Source organism: Piliocolobus tephrosceles, chromosome 11 (genome assembly GCF_002776525.5).
Source record: "Piliocolobus tephrosceles isolate RC106 chromosome 11, ASM277652v3, whole genome shotgun sequence".
Lineage (NCBI taxonomy): Eukaryota > Metazoa > Chordata > Mammalia > Primates > Cercopithecidae > Piliocolobus > Piliocolobus tephrosceles.
In genome coordinates, this window is record NC_045444.1 from 29,585,444 (window position 1) to 29,606,073 (window position 20,630).

Here is a 20,630-nt window from a genome sequence, read left to right on the forward strand (position 1 = left end):
TATAAGCACTGAACACAGTTAAAACGTACTGTGGTCAAGCCTGTAATCCCAGCACTTTGGGAGGCTGAGACGGGTGGATCACGAGGTCAGGAGATCAAGACCATCCTGGTCTACACGGTGAAACCCCGTCTCTACTAAAAAAAACAAAAAACTAGCCGGGCGAGATGGCGGGCGCCTGTAGTCCCAGCTACTCGGGAGGCTGAGGCAGGAGAATGGTGTAAACCCGGGAGGCGGAGCTTGCAGTGAGCCGAGATCGCGCCACTGCACTTCAGCCTGGGCCACAGAGCAAGACTCCGTCTCAAAAAAAAAAAAAAAAAAAAAAAAAAAAAAAAAAAAAAAAAAGTACTGTGAAAAAAAAAAAAAAAAACTTGCTAAATTACAAGGAACTTTGTGGGAAGAAAGATAATAAAACCAAATCAGAATTCCTGATTTTATTTTATTGCTAATAATTTTCACTGAGTAAAATGGTACAGTTTGAGTTGGCATTCTTATAAAGTGGAGATAATATCTGATCCTGGAGGAATGTCAGAGTAAAGGAAATGTATATGAAGCACCTAGCACAATGTGTGGAACATACTCAGCATTCAATAAACAGCAATTTTATGGTATGCCAAATACATTAATCTCAGGAGTTTTGTCATTACAGTGATAATTATCGAAAAGCTAAATATCTATCTTCTTACTTTAAAAATAGATAAAAATGAACTGCAATTGCTTTTTCGGATCACGTAAAATTAAAACCAAAGCAGCAATACTTTGAGAATATAATATTTTTTTTGGTAAAGTTAAAATCTAAATAAATATATCAAAATGGATATATTTTGTATATTCACAAATCAGTAATATTTCTATAATGATTTTGGAAAAAGCCGAGTCAATTTAATTAAACATGTACAACAGTATACCTACTATGTACACGGTGTTGTTTACAACTGTGGCTCATGGTTGTGAAATCAATTTAGAACAGCATAAAAAGAAATTAAATAAATCAGAAAAAGAAAACATCAGTGCGTCAAATAAGAATGTGTATTATAAAAGCCTTGTTTCAATTATAAATATATCTACATTAATAGGTATACTGAGCCACAATGTAAATATATATCTTGATGTGGATCACGGTCAAAAGTTTGAAAACACAGCCGTACTAGGATCTTTGGGTCATATAAGGTTGTGTCAGATACAACTGCCATTATTCTTAAGAGCCTTCTATTATCGAAGTATGTATGATAAATACACTGCAAAATGCAAACAAAATCCCATGGACATTCAAAGAAAGGAGGTAGCACATGTGTTTGAAAGACCTGGGAAAGTGGGTGAGATGACTCTTAGAAGATAGGTTGAGCTTTGACAAATAAAGGAGGAGGGAGGGGCACTGGGTGGTGACATATGAACTATCTTCAGGGAACACTGACTAATCTAGGCTACAGTGCAGGATATACATGTTTAAGGATTGAAGTAAGGCTAGGAAGGTAGCTGAAACCATACCAGGATGGTCAGAACACTGAGGCTGTACTTAATGTGTTAAGATCAGAAGAGAAGGTGAGATACATGGGTTCATCTTTAGGAGTGTTTTTAGTTAGCCCCACAAAGACCTAAAGATAAACTCAACAAAAAAGAATAAAAGCTCCCATAGGATACTTGAAGGTGAAGAACGAGTAAGAGGATATGACAGGATCAAAAACATACACCAGGGTAGCTGGAATAATTGTGACTGGCAGCACAGGTAGATATCAGAATGATGAGGAATAAAAAGTGTTTTCAATATACCTTTGTAACAAATCTGCACACGTAACCCCCTGAACCTATAATAAAAGTGAAAAAAAAAAATACAGGTAGAAAACAAAGTGTATTAAAAAAGTACAATTATTATGCTTATGTCTTTCGTAATAAACATTTCAGAAAGTGTCACTAAGTAAAATCCCCTTGGGGGTGGGGATTTTAAGTCTGCATTTTAAAAGCTCAGAAACCCTAATCTCCAAGGTCCCTTCTAGTTCTAACTTCTTTGGAATGACTTTATTTTACAGATGAGTAAAGTAAGGCTGAAAGAGGTGACATGGCCAATCAGTGGCAGAGCTGGAACTAGACCCTGAGCCTTATAAATTCCAGGACAGTGTTCATTGCACGGCAGCATATATCTGATGGTTTCCATTTCAGAAATGTAACGATTTAGCCAAGGAGAAAGATAGCTGGAAAAACTCGCTAGTTGGATCCAGATATTCATATTAATTCCCTGTTGTACTGCTTTCTGTCAGAGACTCCTGTTCTGATAGGCATTGCAGGAAACAGGAATATTAAAACAGGCAGGCCTTCCCCCATAGTCTTTTATTGGGGAAATATTATTTTGACCATACCACACTCCAAATCATGACCAGTATACAACTATAGGAACTCAAAACCAAGTATAGCAACTACATCCTAAGATCTCCCATCAACCCTAAATCTCATATACATTTATAGGCTTTCAAAATTAAGGACTGTTTCCAAATTCCTATTTGTCTATTAATGTCGATCTTTTCCATTAATTAATTTATTTTCCTGGGTCTTTTCCAAGTGCACATTTCTCAAACTTTGAGGACAGTTTATGAAAATGACAGAGCACTTTCCCTCAGTGATGTTTTCATACTTATAATTTTGGAGAACAATTTCTTGAGAGATGTTTTGGGAGCTGTATTCCAGAACTCATTATTTTCATGGCCTTCCCTGGTAGGATGGATAAATGATCTTGACTTAAGAGTTGCAGTGAATCTTCTGGTTTCAGTAGAAAATATTATTCCACTTGCAGAAGCTGCAGGAGTAGACTTTAAGCCCAGGGATGGCATGCCTGGGAGTGACCCTAGAAAAAAGAACGATTCTCACAGGACACATTGAGGAATGAGAGTGAGTTACCACCAGTTATTTGCAGCTGGTGAATGTTCTGAGCATTTGGAAGGGAAGGGTATCAGCCTAGTTAACAAGCCTTTCCTGAGAAAGGAAAAGATAGCTTCACAGGTACTGAATGGGAACCTCGCCCTTGTTAGGGTATCAATAAAAGCTGGGCCAGGGTAGTGCTCCCACCAGGAGTGCTGCAGACTCCTCTTCTGTGAGGCTGTTTCAAAAGTTCTACTCTTCACCTACAAAGTGCCTTCCGGTCAGTTATACCATGGCCCTATTATGGCAGCCAAGTGACTATAGTGCAGCGTGATACATGCTTTGCAACTGATGGAATGAGTACAGATGCCATGAAGCAACAGGAAGGAAAGAGAAGAGTTATAGAGTTGGGATTTTACCAGGTGGAGAAAGGGTTTGAGTGTGCCTACATGGGGAGGAAGAAAGGAATTTAAGCAACAAATAACACAAGACATGGAGGTGGGTAAGGGCACAGATGTATTCCGGAAATGGCAGAGATAACTGGAATTCATGAGGAGCTAGTCTGGGGTGAGATTTTGAAGAACCTCCCCTGCTATAAAGGAAATTAAGTTCATCCTGCAGAAAATCTGACACAAATACTTAATATTGTTATACTATTATGATTATCTTCTTGGACGTTGTAGGTTTAGAAGGAACACTGACGATAGCAAGTGGATGAACTCAGTGTCAAGGTATCTAGAGTCTGGGAGACTAATCTGAAGCTTCTGTAGGAGTCAAGGGCCCAGAAGAAAAGGGCAAGAACTAGAAAAGAGGCAACAGAATCAGAATGAGGCATGCGATCAAGAAAGAATAAGATCTTAGTCACCTGTTCACTATGGGACAGTAGAGAAGAGAACGAGGCAAGAACAACTTTTGCCATCTGTTTTTTTCCTTCTTGGAATTATTTCTGTGGGATACATTCCCTGGTGAAATGACTGAGTCAAACAAAAGGTAGAGTAATACAGTTCAGGAAAAATAATGTACATCATCATCACCATATATGCAGAGGTTGCTCCACAAGTGGGCTAGTCTTAGTTACAAGTCTTTACTTTTATTGTTTTGTTCAATGCAACTGCTCGCTCATAATTTTTTTTTTTTTTATTTACATGTATTTTATTACTGGTAAAATTAGAGAGTCTTCACCCCTGAAAGTTGATTTAGTATTTATTTCTTCTGATATTATCATCTCTTTTGTTTATTATTAACTGACCTCAGGCAAGTTATTCAACTAAAGCCTTAGTGTCCTCACCCATACATAGGGGAGAGTAATTATACTTATTGAGGGGATTGCTGTGATGCAAAATGAGATTATCAGAGTAAAAGCCTAGCCCTGGCTTGGTATGGAGTAAGAATTCAGTAGATTACTATACTTATAATAATGTGTTGATGCTACTGCAAACCTTTACTTGTAAATGTATAATTTGTTGTTTTATCATATAAACATTATTTATTTTATTCAATACTCTGTTTTTGAGCTGGGATAAGTGTATTAGTAAATTTTGTATTAGTAAAGTTTGTTGGCTCTTAAATGTATATACAAGTTGTATTTCTGCTTCTCCATTTCTGCCTAGGTTTTTTTTTTTTTTTACTTTCATACTTTAAATCTGTATGGTACTCTTTGAAAAGTTCTCACTTCATACATGTTCTGAATTTGGTAGGACATGTTTTCCTTCATGATTCCTTTGCTAGTTTGCCCTTTCATTTATTTATTTTGTTCGGATTTTAGAACCACTTTGTGAGGATATGTAAAGTAATATTCTGGCACCCTAATTGGAGCCTTGTTACCTTCATAAATTATCTTAAGGGATACCATCATTTCTATTTAGCATGTATTCTTTTTCCTGTCAGGAGCTTATACGCCTACCTTTAATTGAATCTTCCTTACTTCTCCCATTATGTTTTGTTGATTTCTTTATTTCAGCAAAGGACTGGGAGACAGAAGACTTCAGTTTGAATTTCAGATTCTTGAAAACCGACTTTCTCAATCATGTTCTCGGGAAAGTAACTATGTGTCCATTTCTAAGAATCATGTGAAGGTGGCTCTGTCTACTGAGAATCTACTTCAAGTCCATGCTACTAAAATGGAGCTAATATGCGTCATTTCCTCAGCTATAATTTGGGGAGGTTAATACTTGTTAAATCACTAGACTGCTATAAGGTTTGCCCATAAACATTGTAAATAATGTATTCAAAATTATTAAAATGTTACAATATAAACAAGAGTGTGATATAATAAAATGTAATTATATAAATATTTTTGTTTTCTAATGAGCCAGTAAGATTCCAGAGTGGGGGAACCATGCCTTCATCTCTTGGTATCCACAATACTTTACGTGGTGCTAGACTGTAACAGGAACTCAGTAAGTAAGTATATGTTAGGAAATGAATAATGATAAAAAAATCACAAGGAAAAGGAAAAGGTTTAGGGAATGGTATGGTCTGGAGAAAAATCAGTTTATTCAATCTTACTAGTACATTAACTTCATCTCAATGTATTTTTGTTGTTGTTGTTGTTTTGAGACAACAAGGTCTCTCTCTGCCACTGTGCCTGGCCTAATCTTCTTATAATTCAGCATTTATCAATACATTAGTAACTTTCCTTTTGCTAGGCTCTCCTTGTGACAAAATTTTAAAACTTCATATTAGTGTGATGTATGCTATTTGTGTCCTAGAACCTTTCTAGTATTTCCCCCTTAGTATAGTTGCTCTGCTGAAAATGAGACAGGAGCTAGAAGCTGAGTGAAGGAGAAGATGGAAATGGAGGGAAATGTTATATAATTATCCAACATTTGACTCCAGAGCCAAGAACCAGAAATATGCCAAGATCATAGTAATAACCATTGTCATACCAGATACTAACCAGAAGCTTTCCATATACTGTTTTTAACCTCAAATTAAAGGTGAAACAGAACGACTTCTGTCTGCCAAAACCATAGTTCAGGTTTTTGGTTTCCTTGTAACCTTTCTGGCTGCCCTAATGTCTAAAGCTAAAACTCCTTTTCCCACCATGTCTGCAGCATGGAAAGAAGAACGCTTGTTTAAGGCTTTGGCAGTTCACAGAAAAGAATATTTTGTTTAGAATTACCATTTGTGGGAAACTATTAAGTATACAAACACATTCCACTTATTTGATATCTTAAGCATTTTGTTCTTCTTCTTCTTTTTTTTTTAAATAATCTCAAGGGCTAACAATGTGACCTTATTATGAGAACTGGCCAAAACTCAAATATTTGCATTGAGGAGCTTCTAGGATTTTTGGTTCATTTGTAATATGGAGTCTGATGCAGATGCTTTATGTCGCAGAATGACCTTTCCAATTTTCTGAATAAAAACAAAATGAACTTTTAAGGTACAGGATCATTCATGTCTCCTATGGATCCAAAATGCATTAAAAACTCATTCCATGTACAAACTCTGGAGGCAAGTCCATGAATCCTATAATAAAATCCGCATAGTAGTTTAGAAAGCACTTTCCCTCAAATTATCTAATTGTGCTGAAATCCTCATTATAACTCACTGAAGCTGATAGGGCAGGTGATTTTATTATTATTTCCCTTTCCCATCTCCTCCTTTTTATTGCACAGATGGATGAACATGGGTTAACTTAGAAAGCTTCAAGAGACCCGGTCCCAAGCCTGGTTTGCTGACTTCAATTCCCACAAATCAGTTTCTCAATCCAGGCACTACTGACATTTTAGGTTGGATAACTGTTTGCCATGGGGGCTGTCCGGTGTACCACAGAATGTTTAGCAGCACCTCTGGCCTCTACCTACTAGATGCCAGGAGCACCATCCCACTGTGCAACAGTTGTGACAGCCAAAAATGTCTCAGACATTGGCAAATGTCCCTGGAAGTAGAGGTGGGAATCTCTGGTTGAAAACCACTAAAAGCTTTTCAAAATACCAAGTCACCTGTAAGTGATAAGTAACTCCATTTCTACAGAGACTACCTCCACTTCATATCTGCTGTGCTTTCCAGGACATCGTTGCTAGATGTGTCTTCAGATACCAGCTGGGTTGTTTCCAGCAAGAGTATTACAGGCAATGAAATAGCTGTTCCTTATCCACAGGGGATGAATTGCAAGACCTCTATTGTGTGCCTGAAACTGTAGGTAGTACTGAACCCTATGTATACTATGTTTTTTTTTCCCTACACATTTCACATGAGTGGCCAGGAATTTCTCACCATTATCAACTCCTGCTTTCTTACCTGTAAAACAGGGATGATTTTGTGAATTTCTTTGTAGAGCACAGGTTGAGCATTTGCCTTTGAGGTAGACTGATTGGGTGGTTTCCAGCGAGTGACTTAACCTCCCTGTGCCTTACTTTTTTCAGCTGTAAATGGTAATTCCAACAGTGCCTAATTCACAGGGCTATTGTGAAGACTATGTGTAAAGGGCTGAGAACAGTGTCTAGCACATGCTACGTGCTCAAGAAATGTCAGTTCTATCATTTTTAAGGAATGTTCTTGTAAGTGATGAACAAAGCACTGGAGTGGGACTACAAGTTTCAAATGTCACAAAACATGTCTACTTCATTCACCACCATTGCATCCTAAATGTCGAACAGTGCCTGGCACGAAGAACATACTTTAAAAACATTGATTGAAAAAATACAGCAGTGACTAGGGCTGAGGAAAACTGACTCCCAGTTTCCACTCCAAACCCTGCCACTATCTACTGCCCATCTCACACACCTTGGAAAAGTCACTGATTCTAGATCTCTCATCTCCTGCAGAATGAAGAGATGATGCAAAAGACCTATAAAGTGTAGTGCTATAAATTATGACTGACACTCTTAATTCTACTATACTTTTTAGGAAAAGGATTACAAAAACTTCATAACAACATAATTTTTGCTTAAAAACAATCAACAGTATAGAGACTCTACAAAGTTGCTGAATTACAGTTTTCAAAAGAAATTTAGTGATGATTGTTTCATCAAAAAGGGCAGTAAAACTTGGCACTAATGCCATCACTCAGTGGTGTGCTACTTTCCCCCCAAGAGCTCTTTAGAGAGGGAAACAAAACAAAGCTGCAGAGTAATCAATGGTCCTGCAGTAATACACTAAGCCTTTCTTGGTTTTCCAATCCTTCTGGCTTGTATGTATAAGAGAAAAGTTTGACTCACTAATAGGCAATGTAATCAAAGTGACTTAAGCTTTCAGAGTCTGTTTCTCTACCTATAAAATGGGATAGGGTAATACCTACCCTCAATGGGAGTATCATGAGCATTACATAAAATAATCAGGCAAATGGCCAAGAAAGAAGCACATTTTCAATTAATGGAAGTTATTACTAGCATAATAATTGCAATTATTTACAAGAGAATCATATCCCTACAAATGTTAACGGTGTTAAGAGCAATTGTTCTGGCTGGGTATCACATAGTATATAATTTTTTTTTTTTTTTTTTTTTTGAGACAGAGTCTCACTCTGTTACCCAGGCTGCAGTGCAATGGAATGATCTTGGCTCACCACAACCTCTGCCTCCCAGGTTCAAGTGATTCTCCAGCCTCAGCCTCCTGAGTAGCTGGGATTACCCACGTGCACTACCATACCTGGCTAATTTTGTATTTTTGGTAGAGATGGGGTTTCACCATGTTGGCCAGGCTGGTCTTGAACTCCTGACCTCAGGTGATCCACCCACCTTGGCCTCCCAAGGTGCCAGGATTACAGGTGTGAGCCACTGCACCTGGCCAGAAATGCTAATGTAGTACCCAAAGAGACCTCAGACAAAGAAATGCATGCCAGCTAGGTAATTCTTTTTGTGGAAGCACTAGATAAGAGACTAGGAGTGCTGAATGGTGAGTTGGGGAAAAATTAATGTTTAAAGTTAGAGAAACAGTTGGGTCAGAAAAAAAGAACATGAAAAAGCAGTATAGCTCAGTGGCTAAAACACTGCCTAGCTGAGTGGCCTATTTGTTTCTTCACCTTGGAAAAAATGGAGATAGCAATACTGAACAGGATTGTTATAAAGGGTTAGAGAGTTAATATTCATGAACAGCTTAGAACAACACGTGGAATACAGTAAATGCTATCTAAGAATCTGTTACATAAGCTAGAGGAGTGACAATAATGGCTGAAGTGACACAGAATGGCCTGTTAGGAAGCCTTTGTTGTAGAGACCAGCAAAGCGGCCTTCTAAGGGCACAACCTGGAAAGCTACCAGCTCTTTCATCCATTCCACACCTGGGCTCCTTCTCTGTGCAAGGTGAAGTGCCGTGGTCGTGAAGAGTCAATACACATTTGAAATGGTAGAGATGAACCAGTGGCTGAGGCAGAAGAAAATCTCTGTTGCTACTAGGAGTAACAGAAGCACGTGTATAGACAATACGCTGTCCCTTCCTGTGGGCTTTCACAGTATTCCCTGTGTATTTCACAGCATCCCAGTTAGACAGAGATCCCAGAGGGGGAAACTGAGCGCTGTTCACTGTGGAATGCCCCCTCCACAGTGCTCAGTAAGTATGTGTGGAAGCGAAGCCAAAGTGAACAATAATTAGTCACCTGTATTTACTGAGCACTAAGTACTTGGACCCCTAACTGCTCCACATCCTGTTTTCAACCCTCCATATTGCTCTAAATAGCTCAAGGTCAATGTGTGGGAGAGGAGAGATGTAATCCCAAAACTTAGGCTTTTGAGTAAAAAAACCGAGTCTTCTTTGTAGTGGTGGCCTGAAAGCACCCAGTGGTAACACCGGCTAAGAAGCTTTCTGATTGGGGGAATTTCCTCCAGCATCGTTTCTCAGTCCATCCACAAACACCTCAAAGCTGGTACAAACAAAACTGAACTTATGAGCTTTGCAAATGAGCTGATCTTTTCTTTCCTTCCTTCTCTACAGCCACCCATCTATCAAATTCTCTTCTGTGCTTTCCTTGAGAACATCCCTCTCATAGGGCCCTCTCACTGATCTCTCTGCCAGCACCTTATAGGATCACACTGGGATTACTACCAGAGGGTCTTACTGTGATTCTGTCTACACAGAATTCTGTGTCATTGCAAGACACAGCTTCCTAAAATCCAGGTTTCATCATATTTCTTCCCTGTTCAAGATCTAGGCTCCCTATTCCTTACCTTTGCCCAGTCTACTCTGGTTATCAAGCTCCTTCACATGTGGGCCCTACCCTACCCGTGTAATGCACATACCAACTTCCTTATTAAGGTCTGCATGTAGAATCTCCTGTTCTGTTTAGTGACCTCACAGCACTCATCATTGAAGTTTTTCTCTCATTTAATCACCTTTTCCAAAATGTTGACTTCTTGTGCTTTGCCCATGTTGTTTCCCCTTTTGGAATAACTTAATCCTTCTTTTCTGGCTATTCAAGTACCAGCCCTTCAATTAACACTCAAAACCACCTGTGTGGCTTAGATAATTGTATAATTGTATTACCTTGTGTTTCACCCTCTGTTGCCTATGTGTAGGCACAAGTGTTCCCTTCTCAAAAAAAAAAAAAAAAAAAAAAAAATGATAAATTTCTTGAGAGCAGGGAGTTTGCATTATTTTTACTTATTTGTCCAATAAATATTCACTGAGCTCCACCATTGTGTCAAGCACTGCACTGGGCTTTGGGGTACAATGATGAACACGACTGATACAGTCCCTGTCCTCATAGCATTTACATTCCAGTGTGTATGGGCCATGTGTGCTTATGTGCATATGCATGAAAGAGATGAAAAAATGTATACATATATAAATTTATACCTGAGGTAAGTACCATGAAGACAAAGTATGAGGTGCTGAGAAATCATGACAAAGCTTTACAGCAAAAGAAAATGCCCCTGAGCTGAGATCAAAAGGATGAAACAGAAATGAACAGGCAAACGTCCAAAGCTCTCAAGAAGCCTGTTGTCTTAGGGGAACTGGGAAAAGGTCAGTATCCACAGCTGCAGAGGGCAGACGATGAGCCATATGAGACAAGGCTACTGAGATACAGGCTGGGTATGGTTCCTGACACTACTAGAATCAAGAAACACTTGCTAAGTGAAAGTAAACTTTAGATGTTCCTTAGGAGTTATAATACACAATGGCTTGTTACTTCTGAAATACTGTTGTTTGTACATTTGATTTTTCAAATAATGCTGAACACCCAAAGCTTAAAAAATATGAATACCTGTATAACTTGTATGCTTATGAATCCTCATTTTACTGACCCAAACGTGACCAGTGAGGATGCAGGGTGAGGGAAATGGCTCTTTGAAAAGGCTCCATGTGCCATTAATAAAGAGAGGATCTGCTGCTATCAGCTTCTGATTTTTGTCTTTCTCAAGTTCAATAAACAAGGCATGAACCAATGACAACTATGACATGGACTACAGTCCATTCCATATTACAAGTTAGATGCCAAAATGCTTTACATAGGCCACCTAACAGATGTTAATGTATTTCAGCCAATACCCATGTGAGCAGGATTCAAACCAGTGACCCCAGAGGTGAGAGGTTATATATCCAATTACAAATTCCCACTTTCTTTAAGTGTTAAGATGCCTAAAGTAATATATTTTATTTACATCAAGATGCATTGCATAAACTATATTTGATCAAAGAGATGACTTCACATTCTCAACTTAAATCAAAGAATGCTTACTTAAGTATTTTTTAAATTGAATCAGACTTTAATGCCATCGTATAATCTTTTGGTTAACAGTGCTCATCTTGATTATTCTAACAAAGGGAAACATGGAAATTAATACTTACATTGTAGAGCTTATGTCATCTATAAAAATACACATTAGAAAATTCAACAGAGGTACCTGGGACATCTGTGAAGGTTTCTCCAAGGATAGACACGTGGAAATTGAGTCCTAAGTCTTTAAGATGCATTAATACCTTAAAAAAGCTTTCTGGATCTTTATCATGCTCCCTGGAAATAAACACACAAAATATAACTTGTGTTACCTCAGGGCATGTGTTAGGAAAAGTGGTTTCACTTCCTACAGTATCAGTTTTTTTCATGGTCTATTGCTGGTTGGGGAGCCTCTGGTATCCAAGCGGAGATTTCTTCCTATAACTTCACACTATAGCATCAGCAGTGTTTTCATGTCCACAAACTTGTCTCTTATGATCAGAACCTAGACCTACTGAAGTTTTAAGGATCTGCAGCCTTAAAGGAGAAATCTGCCTTTTCACATCTTAAGGCTAGACTACAGAAAGTATAGTGTATTTACTTTTCCCTAAAATGGTTAATTTTCTACTTAACAAAGGTTAAAAATAAAGTTTTTTTTTTTTTTAATTTAAGAAAAGACCAATCTTCAAAGGCTGACTCTCCAATGATCACGAGAATGTACCAACGATGCTTTTCATTTCCATAGGTCTGAATACCTTCCTCTCACATTTACTGAGCTCCTTTGTGCCCACAAGGAACGCACAATTTAGGGAGATTAGAGACCCTCTCACTAATCTCTCATTTTAAATAATTGAATGGAGAATTATAAATACATCAAAAGGAGGTAGGTCTGGGTCTATGTCCGCTGAGTATTAACTTAGGAGTGGAGTTATGCACATACAAAGGAATAGTAATAAAGATAATTCTTTCATTTAGTAGAGGCTTTGGAACACATGGATTGTTTTTTGTTTGTTTAGCTTGTCAGTCTTCTTTGTAAATGACAAAATGAGAGGCTAAAGGACACTAAAATTTTTAAAAATTCTACAATTCAACAAATAACATCAAAATGAAGTGAGTTTTTTTTTTTAACATTCTAAGGTGTGAATATTTCAGTATTTCTTGCATTTAATTACACTGTGTTAAATTACCTTATTTCAGACAGATGTGGACCAGATGTCTTCAAAATATTTGGTTTTTATTTATAATTCAGAATTTTAACTTCTTTTTTACATTATGGAAAAATAGTTATGTATCAGCAATTGAATTTCTCATTTACTAATTATGTCAAATAAATCTGTAAATTGATCAAACTGCTGTATGAAATATGAAAATTACATCATTCAGGAAATCTCATGAAAAATGACATCTGCAACCCTAAATGTGTTAATTCACAATTCAGTCAATATTTTCAGTATCATGAATTAAAACAAATGTATCTTCTAATTAACATTTTAAAACAGCATTTATAATCTTATGAAATTGTAATATCTTATACAATTAGAGTTCTATAGCCATTTAAGTTCTATATCTCTCAGTTTGATTTAGTTCAAATAATAAAGAATGCAATGGTAAAATGTTCATTGCTTTTTAAGATGATGTGTTTTACATACATGTACCATTGGGAAGTTTCTGGATAGTTCTCATAGATACTACTGCTATGGGCAAGAACAAAGACTCAAAACATTCTGAAAGTAAAGAATATGCCATATGCCATCTTCAACCATATCAATCAAATAGCTGCCACCTACCTAATCTATAAAATGTTCTTTTAGTCTGATTCTCTAGGAAATACTTAGATGAAAAGATTGGAAACAACATAATATATCTTAAAGCGGGAGTATCACCATAGGGAAATCTAGCCATTCAGTTCTCTAAATTTTTCATTTTGAGTTTCAAAATTTTGGCTACGGATACCTAAGAGACCTTATATTCTAAATATGGCTGGGCTTTTTATTTTTTTTTGATATTAAAGTAAAATTAGATGAGGTTTGGAGTTGGGAGGAGGTTTAATCGGGTAGAGCTGTAGTTCTTAAAAGAGTCCAGTGTGAATATTTTCAAAGCAGCAGGCTTTATAAACCTCAATTTTCAGTGTTTTTATATAAGATAAATGTATTATAATCCTGCTGTATTCTTTAGCTATTTCCTATAGGTGGACAAAAGCTTTCATATTCAATAGTTACTTTGCATAAGAACACAAAAGAGATTTGAGTGAATCCCTTCTTTTTGTTTAAACTGTAATATACGACTGAATGTAAGGTGAGATTTTTTTCATTCCCAACGTTATCCCTCAGAAAAAGAGGCATATTAAACTAAAGTCCTTATAAAGTCTCTCATAATACCAGGCACTCTCTCAATTATTTTATTTTAAACAAAGTACTGTTTAGGGAACATGGATTAGCCTGAAACAACTGATGAGAGTTTTGGATGGTTGTAGCAATCATTCACTTGATGGGACTGGTAAAAACAGAAACAAAGGAATTTAATATTGAGTTGGTAATTATTTTGGGAGACATGACCTAACAATTCTAAGTGCTGGATGTTGTCGAAAACAAGCATTTTAAAAATCACTTAAAAAAGTAACAGAGTTAAGTGGTTACTGGAGATAAGTAATAAGTGCGTTTTTTCTTCTTCTTTTTTTATAGTTGGGGAAAAGATTTCCATCATACAGTTTCACAAAGTCCTGCACCCCAAGCTACTTACAGATGACAGGTGGTAAAAACAGGCCAGTTGCCTGAAGAGGTGCCACCATTATGAAGTCAAGAATGCATGGAAGGGGGAATTGGACCAAAACTGCTTCATGAAATGTAAGGGAGGGAAAAGAGCCATACTTCTAAAAATTATTACAGTATGCATTTGAATTATTATTTATGTCTAAATTAGTAAATTACATACTACAAATATACAAGTTTATTTCATCTATGTCATGCAAACTTTAATATAATCAATTTAGTTGAAAAAAAATTTGGGGTTTTCTTTTCAGAAAAACGAGAAATTGCCTAACACTTAATTATTAAAGATATACACACAAATATTTGGCTACAGCCATATATCAAGGCACGGATGATATTCAATGGCAGAGCTCAATATATTTTGTTTAGTAAAGAACTCATTCTAGCTATCCAATGGATCATCCAGAGATTTTACCCCAGAGCCTATGACATTAATGAACCCATTTAGCATAATATGTGAATTTGTCTTAAATTCCTTTCTAGAAAACTTAATGTGAAACTCTCATACATATGATTTTAGAATAAAGCATTCAATACGTAGAATGTGGGATTTAAAGATAATATACTGAGTGCCTCTTTCTGCTAACAGCTATCAATATTAAACATATGTACAATGGTATGCCTAATTCACTACAACCATATTTGTAGATTTATGGGCTCCTAAACACTCTTATTCTCATCCACTGCTGGTAGGAATGTAAACTGAAACAATCTTTTAAAGGGTAATTTGATAATGTAAATAATAAGCCTTAAAATATACATGACTTTTCCCCAAGTAATTGCAATTTAGGAAAGTTATTCTATAAAATAATTAAAGATGTGCACAGAAATTCAGTTAGAGTATGTTCGTAACAGCATTGTTTATAATAGCAACCATCTGTAAATGATCTAATGGAATGATAAGTAAATGTCTTTTGACACACATATATGATGCAATACCATGCAGCCATTAAAAAATATTGCATAAATATACTTCTTGAAGTAGAAAAATATTTAAGAAATACTGTAAAGTAAAAGGGAGATGACAGAGCGGCATGATCTGTGTGATGTGTTTTTCTAAGATAAATGAATGTGTATGTCTAGGAAAGTTTGGCATAGGTATATGAAAAGTTATTGGAAATTATCTTTAGGGGTTGTTATGTTTCTTTTTTTTTTTTTTTGCATGTTTTCTATATTTTCTTTAATAAACATCTTTATAGAAATCATTTTAATGCTTTTAAGAAATTATCCATCTCTAATATTCCACCATAAAACTACTAGATTTTTTGCTTAGCCCTGTAACATTTTCAGTATTTACAGCAGCACAAATCCTCCTTTCCTATAATCCCTATACATTTGACAGCTGCCAATCAAGACAACTTAAGTCTTCGCAAAATATTCCAGAGGATAAGTCAGAGTCCAAGCTTCCCAACAATTTTCATACTCTTGAGTAGGTAAGAATGAAACAGTCTGGCTGGGAATTCATTCCTCTGCACCACCACTATGGCAAAAGAGACCAGCGCAGAAATATTTCAAGCTTACTGGAAGCAGTAGATACAGCAAGAACAGCTTTTATTCCCAAATATTATTCAGAACATTTGAAAAGCATAAACTGTTTCCATGTGTTTTTTATTCCTATATCTGTTCTCTCTGTTGCTTTTCCAGTTTAGTTTCTTAGTGCTAAATTTCTTCTTATTCATCACTTAACATTCATTCAGTAAATATTTATTGAGGATTTCTAAGTTCTCCATACTTGTCACTTACACTGAACTGTTATCCTTTCCTATTTTTCCACATAACTTTATACATACTGAATACAATCTCTTTAGTTTCTTCCCTTGCTTGGGCAGAACACTGGTTCTTTACGAATGCTATAGTGTTCCCAGGAGCATGTCACTCTGGCTTGACAGCTCCATCAGGAAAGGATAAATGTTACTTGTTTTGTTTACTACTAAGGACCCAGCACCTAGCTAAAAAGTGGTAGATACTACTTGTGTTCATCAATATCCACTCATTCTCTCTTTCTGAGCACACAGAAGACTCCATCTTCATCGTCTTCCAGTAGTATAAGGACATTGGACTACTTCTGGCCAATGGATTGATGTATGCCACTTTCAGACAAAAGTATCTAAAAGCAGTTCTGGCCAGATATTTCTCTGCTGTGGTGGACCTTAAGATGTCTTGTGTTTAGAGGATTAATTTTAAAGAGTGATGCAGTCTGGGTGGCCACATGGGGGAGAGTTGCCCTGTAAAGCCACCTCAACATGCAGCAGACTTTGAGTAGGTGAGAGAAATGTACTTTGGTTGGGTTTAAGCAACTGAGATTTGGGGTGGGGGAGTGTCTTCATTACTGCAGCATAATGTGGTCTATCCTAACACATTATCTGTGGCATAAAATTAGCTCCTGTATAAATACTTGTTGAATAAATGAAGGTGTAGAAAAAGCGAGTTACATTTATAGAGCTCCTGTTACACTCCAGATTCCATGTTAAGCACCTGATCATCATCTTACTTCAGCCTCTCAACCAAGTGGTCATACAAATATAACTATTCCTTCATTTAAGATCACACAGAAGAGACTTGGTCTGCATCTGAAATTACATCTAATCACTATGAAGTCATTTTCGTTTAGGCAGTTTTTGACTTTTTTTTTCCTTCCCACATATAATCAGAGGAAAAACAAGAGTTGGTGCCTTCAGCCCATAGTAACATTTCCAGATCATTAAATCATAAACATTCTTTAGTTTCTTGTTACTTGAGGTTCAAACTCATTGGATAATAGATGGCAATAAGGATATGGAGAAGCAATATGGAATTATGGTATCAAATTTCTTCACCTTTCTGATATTTTGCTAAACTTCATCTTTACTTCTCATTATGAAATAGCACTTCACCTCCAAATCCAGTGACGTGTTCCTTATTCAGAAACGTGAGGCTTCTACTTACCACCCTGTGCTAACTGTTAGAATTACCGATTTCTCCACTATGCTTTCGAGGGCCACACACTCTTCACTCCTCTCTGCGTGCCTGACACAGCAGGGATCAGTTTTGGTTTCCCTCCACACCTGCAGCTTCTGCTTCCCACGTGGTGTGTCATAGTGCTTTGAACGTAATTCAGACAGTAGTCTCATTAGCCACTGATTTCTCAACTTCTCTCTGTCTCGTTTGCTCTTGCTCATTTTCTCTCTTTTGGCTACGACCAGTGCTTTCTTTAACCCTACAGGTTCTCCTCACCATCATTTACTTAGAGTTGACAAACACCAACCATATCCATGTGGCTTTCTGCAAATGTTCACACTGCATTCCACCCTTTAACTTTGCTTTTTGAGGGAGGGTGGAAAGGACAGTTCAGAAAGAACTGGCTCTGCCTCTGTCTAGCAGCAGGCCGGTAAGACCAGCAGATACTTTACATAACCATGTGCAACCTGTTTCTTCATCCTTAAAATGGGATAACAATAGCTACATTTAAAGAGTCTGTTGTGAGGAATGAAGAAATGTCTGGCACCCTGAAGAATACAATATGCTCTCATTCTCTCCATCTTTTGTATTTGTAGTTATTTTAACGGCATACATTTTAATCAATTTATTCCAGTTCTACTCCCCTGAATCCAAAGACATTCAAGATGGTAAGATGTTTTATTTTCATTGCTTCAGGAAAGACATGGGATGGAGGAGAGGGGGAGGAAGCCCCTCAACCAAAAAAAAGGAGCAGTCTTCTTAGGTGTTTACAGAACAACTAAAATCCCTTCAAACAGGTACAAATAAGTAGGCAAAACACTATGAGAGTGTAGCATGCACCCTCCTACACCGTGTCTCCACTCTGCTTCCAGACAAGAAACACAAGGGACTGATGGACAGGAGCGGAGGAGAACAGAGCTCTGAGAGTCCCAGAGGCCATGCACTATGCTTCTAGAGAAAGAAGCACGACTCTAGAGAGTGAATGTCTGAGTCTATGTCACTAGGCAGACAGTACTGGAAACAGCCTCAAGAGATTCCTGAGCCCTAGTGGGTATAAAAGTGGAAGTGTGGCTTCTGTGAGTGCCATGGAAGGATCACAGAGCTGTAGGCAGACAGACAGAAGCAAGGGATCCATTAGCAACGGCCCATGAGGAATGGGGACCGGGAAAATGGAAGACAGAGAATCTTGAACTGCTTGAGATTTCTATCATCATATTGGAATGGGCCATCATACAGAAATTAAGTTATCAAAAAATTAAATTCTATGTGTATCAGGGTTTCATGCCATCTGCACATATTCATATTCTCAACTTTCTTTTTAATAGCAGGAGATGTGTCTGTCTTTCAAAATTCAAAGTCCATGAGCAATCTAAGATCTTCCATTTTGCTTTTTTCTCATATTCAGTTTGCTTCCTGAAGTCTGTGATCCTACTCTTAGTCCACGGTTCGCCATTCACATATTTGGCATCTTCAAAATACCCCTTTACCTGATAATACTTATTGACAAGAAAGTTTTCAATAATGTACTGTTTTGGGGTGACTTTTCACAGATCATTTCACCTTAGCTGTGTTCCTCTGTCCTCATCTCCTGGGTTCTCTCTATAGCTTTGCTATTCCCATTCTCATTTTCTTGGATGAAAGTGCTCTCTAATAACACCAATTCCCACCTTTGCCCTCCTTCATTCTCATGCTTGTTACGCTCTCTCCTACTTTTGACACCATTGACTGTAATCTGTTTGCTTAGAAATGATCTTTGCTTGGTTTTCAAATACTGCATTACAATGATAACCTAATAACCTTCTCCCCAGTTAAATCTTCCCACTCATTCCATCCTGAAGGCCATGCAGTGAGAACCATCTTCAATAAATCATTTTCCCCACTAGGTCCACCCCACAACAGATTTCTTCTAAATCCCTCCACTGCTAAAAGCTTAGACTCCCCAGGTTGTTTCTTTTCAACAGGATTTCCAATCTCACTGGATATTGTATACAGTCATTTTTATTCAGCTGTCTAACTTGCCAATGAATTTCCTTTCTCTGCAACTCTGGCCAGTAAGCCTATAGAAATCCATGCCTCAAAGAACTGGAGGGCCATGAAGTGTCTTAATTAAGGCGAATGGAGTCTTCCCTACTCCTGGGATGTTACTTAGACAGCAGTCACCATCCCACATAATTTAAAAACAGCACAATGTATGTAATTACTTCCTCTCAGACTGGGGAGACTCTATGAAACTAAACTTTCCTCTCTCCAGTTCATTACTAAGTCTTCCCATTTTCTGTAATCAAGTTTCTCCTTGTCAAATGTGGTAACTGGGGCTGTAAATTCAAACTGACTAATCATTCAGATTTTCTTTTGGATTTAACATTGTTTTCCTCCAAGAAACATGTAGGAAATACATTCAAAACTGCTTGTTAGTTACCCTGACAGCTGCCCCAGTAGTCCAGTCCACCTCCTCTAGTTAGAATTTCTCCCAAGGTCCAGTTTAAGAAACTATTTGACGTTTGCAAGAATTGTTGTATCTCTACTTCTTGGATAGGAAGATGTATGATTCTTATTTCCTGCTTTACTCTGACAACCAGGGAGCTTACAACCATGTTCTAAAGTGCTCAATCTCAGCAACTATTACATGGAAATCATAGCACTGAAAAATACAGCAACACAATTAAAACAAACAAACAAACAAACAAAAAACAACCCTCACTGGATGGGCTCAGTGTAGAGAAAGGATTACAGAGGATAGAATCGGTGATCTTGAGAGTAATAGTATTTATACAATGTGAACAACAGAAAGAAAACAGACTTAAAAAAAAATAAAAGAACCAAATTTCAGGGACCTATGGGATAAAAACAGAAGATCCAACATACGTATTATCAGAGTCCCAGAGGGGACTCTCTTAGTTTTAAGCTGCACGTGAATCTATAATTATTTAATAAATATTTCAATTATAACAAAATGCATGCCCATTGTAATAAAATCCAAATAATTGAGAAATAAAGGAAGTAAACACTCAAAGCTCTCACTCCTCACCCTGCCTGATTCCACTCCTCAAGTGTAACCACTACCAACTACTGTTTGGTGAGTAGGCTTCCAGACCTATTTCTATGCATATGCAAACATATAGATTTGTATAAGCGTATTTTTACAATACCTTCCTCATTTTATAAACGAGATCAATGTCACTCACGTAACTGCATTTTCACCAAATATATAACAGAACATCTATCTACATCAACACATATAGATATCTCATTTTAAAATAGTTCTAATACATCTCATAGTTTTTATATAATTATCCTACTAACAGACACTTAAATTGTTTCCAATTTTTTGATGTTTCAAACAATACTAAAAGTGACATCTAGCTCTTTTTGCAACATTCAGATTTCTCTTTTTTGGAGTTTCTGTTTTTCCTGTTACCTAATAAATATAGTCATTCCAAATCTCTCAGCAAGGCCTCTTTTTTTCCATTCCTATC

General features: G+C 37.1%; 1 protein-coding gene across 11 annotated transcripts in view; it reads right to left on the minus strand.

Annotated features, from left to right (window-relative positions):
• The window catches only part of GTDC1 (glycosyltransferase like domain containing 1), a 393,529-nt gene that overhangs the window by 14,213 nt on the left and 358,686 nt on the right, over positions 1-20,630 (minus strand). For 8 of the 11 annotated variants that reach the window (XM_023217485.2, XM_031936424.1, XM_023217482.2 and 5 more), the window contains one exon: positions 11,637-11,746. In XM_023217485.2, the coding sequence (XP_023073253.1) occupies positions 11,637-11,746 (110 nt within the window). Of the gene's footprint in view, positions 1-1,767; positions 1,803-2,623; positions 2,834-11,636; positions 11,747-20,630 lie in introns of all 11 variants that reach the window. The other 3 variants (XM_023217481.2, XM_023217484.2, XM_023217483.2) reach the window with 2 other exon arrangements.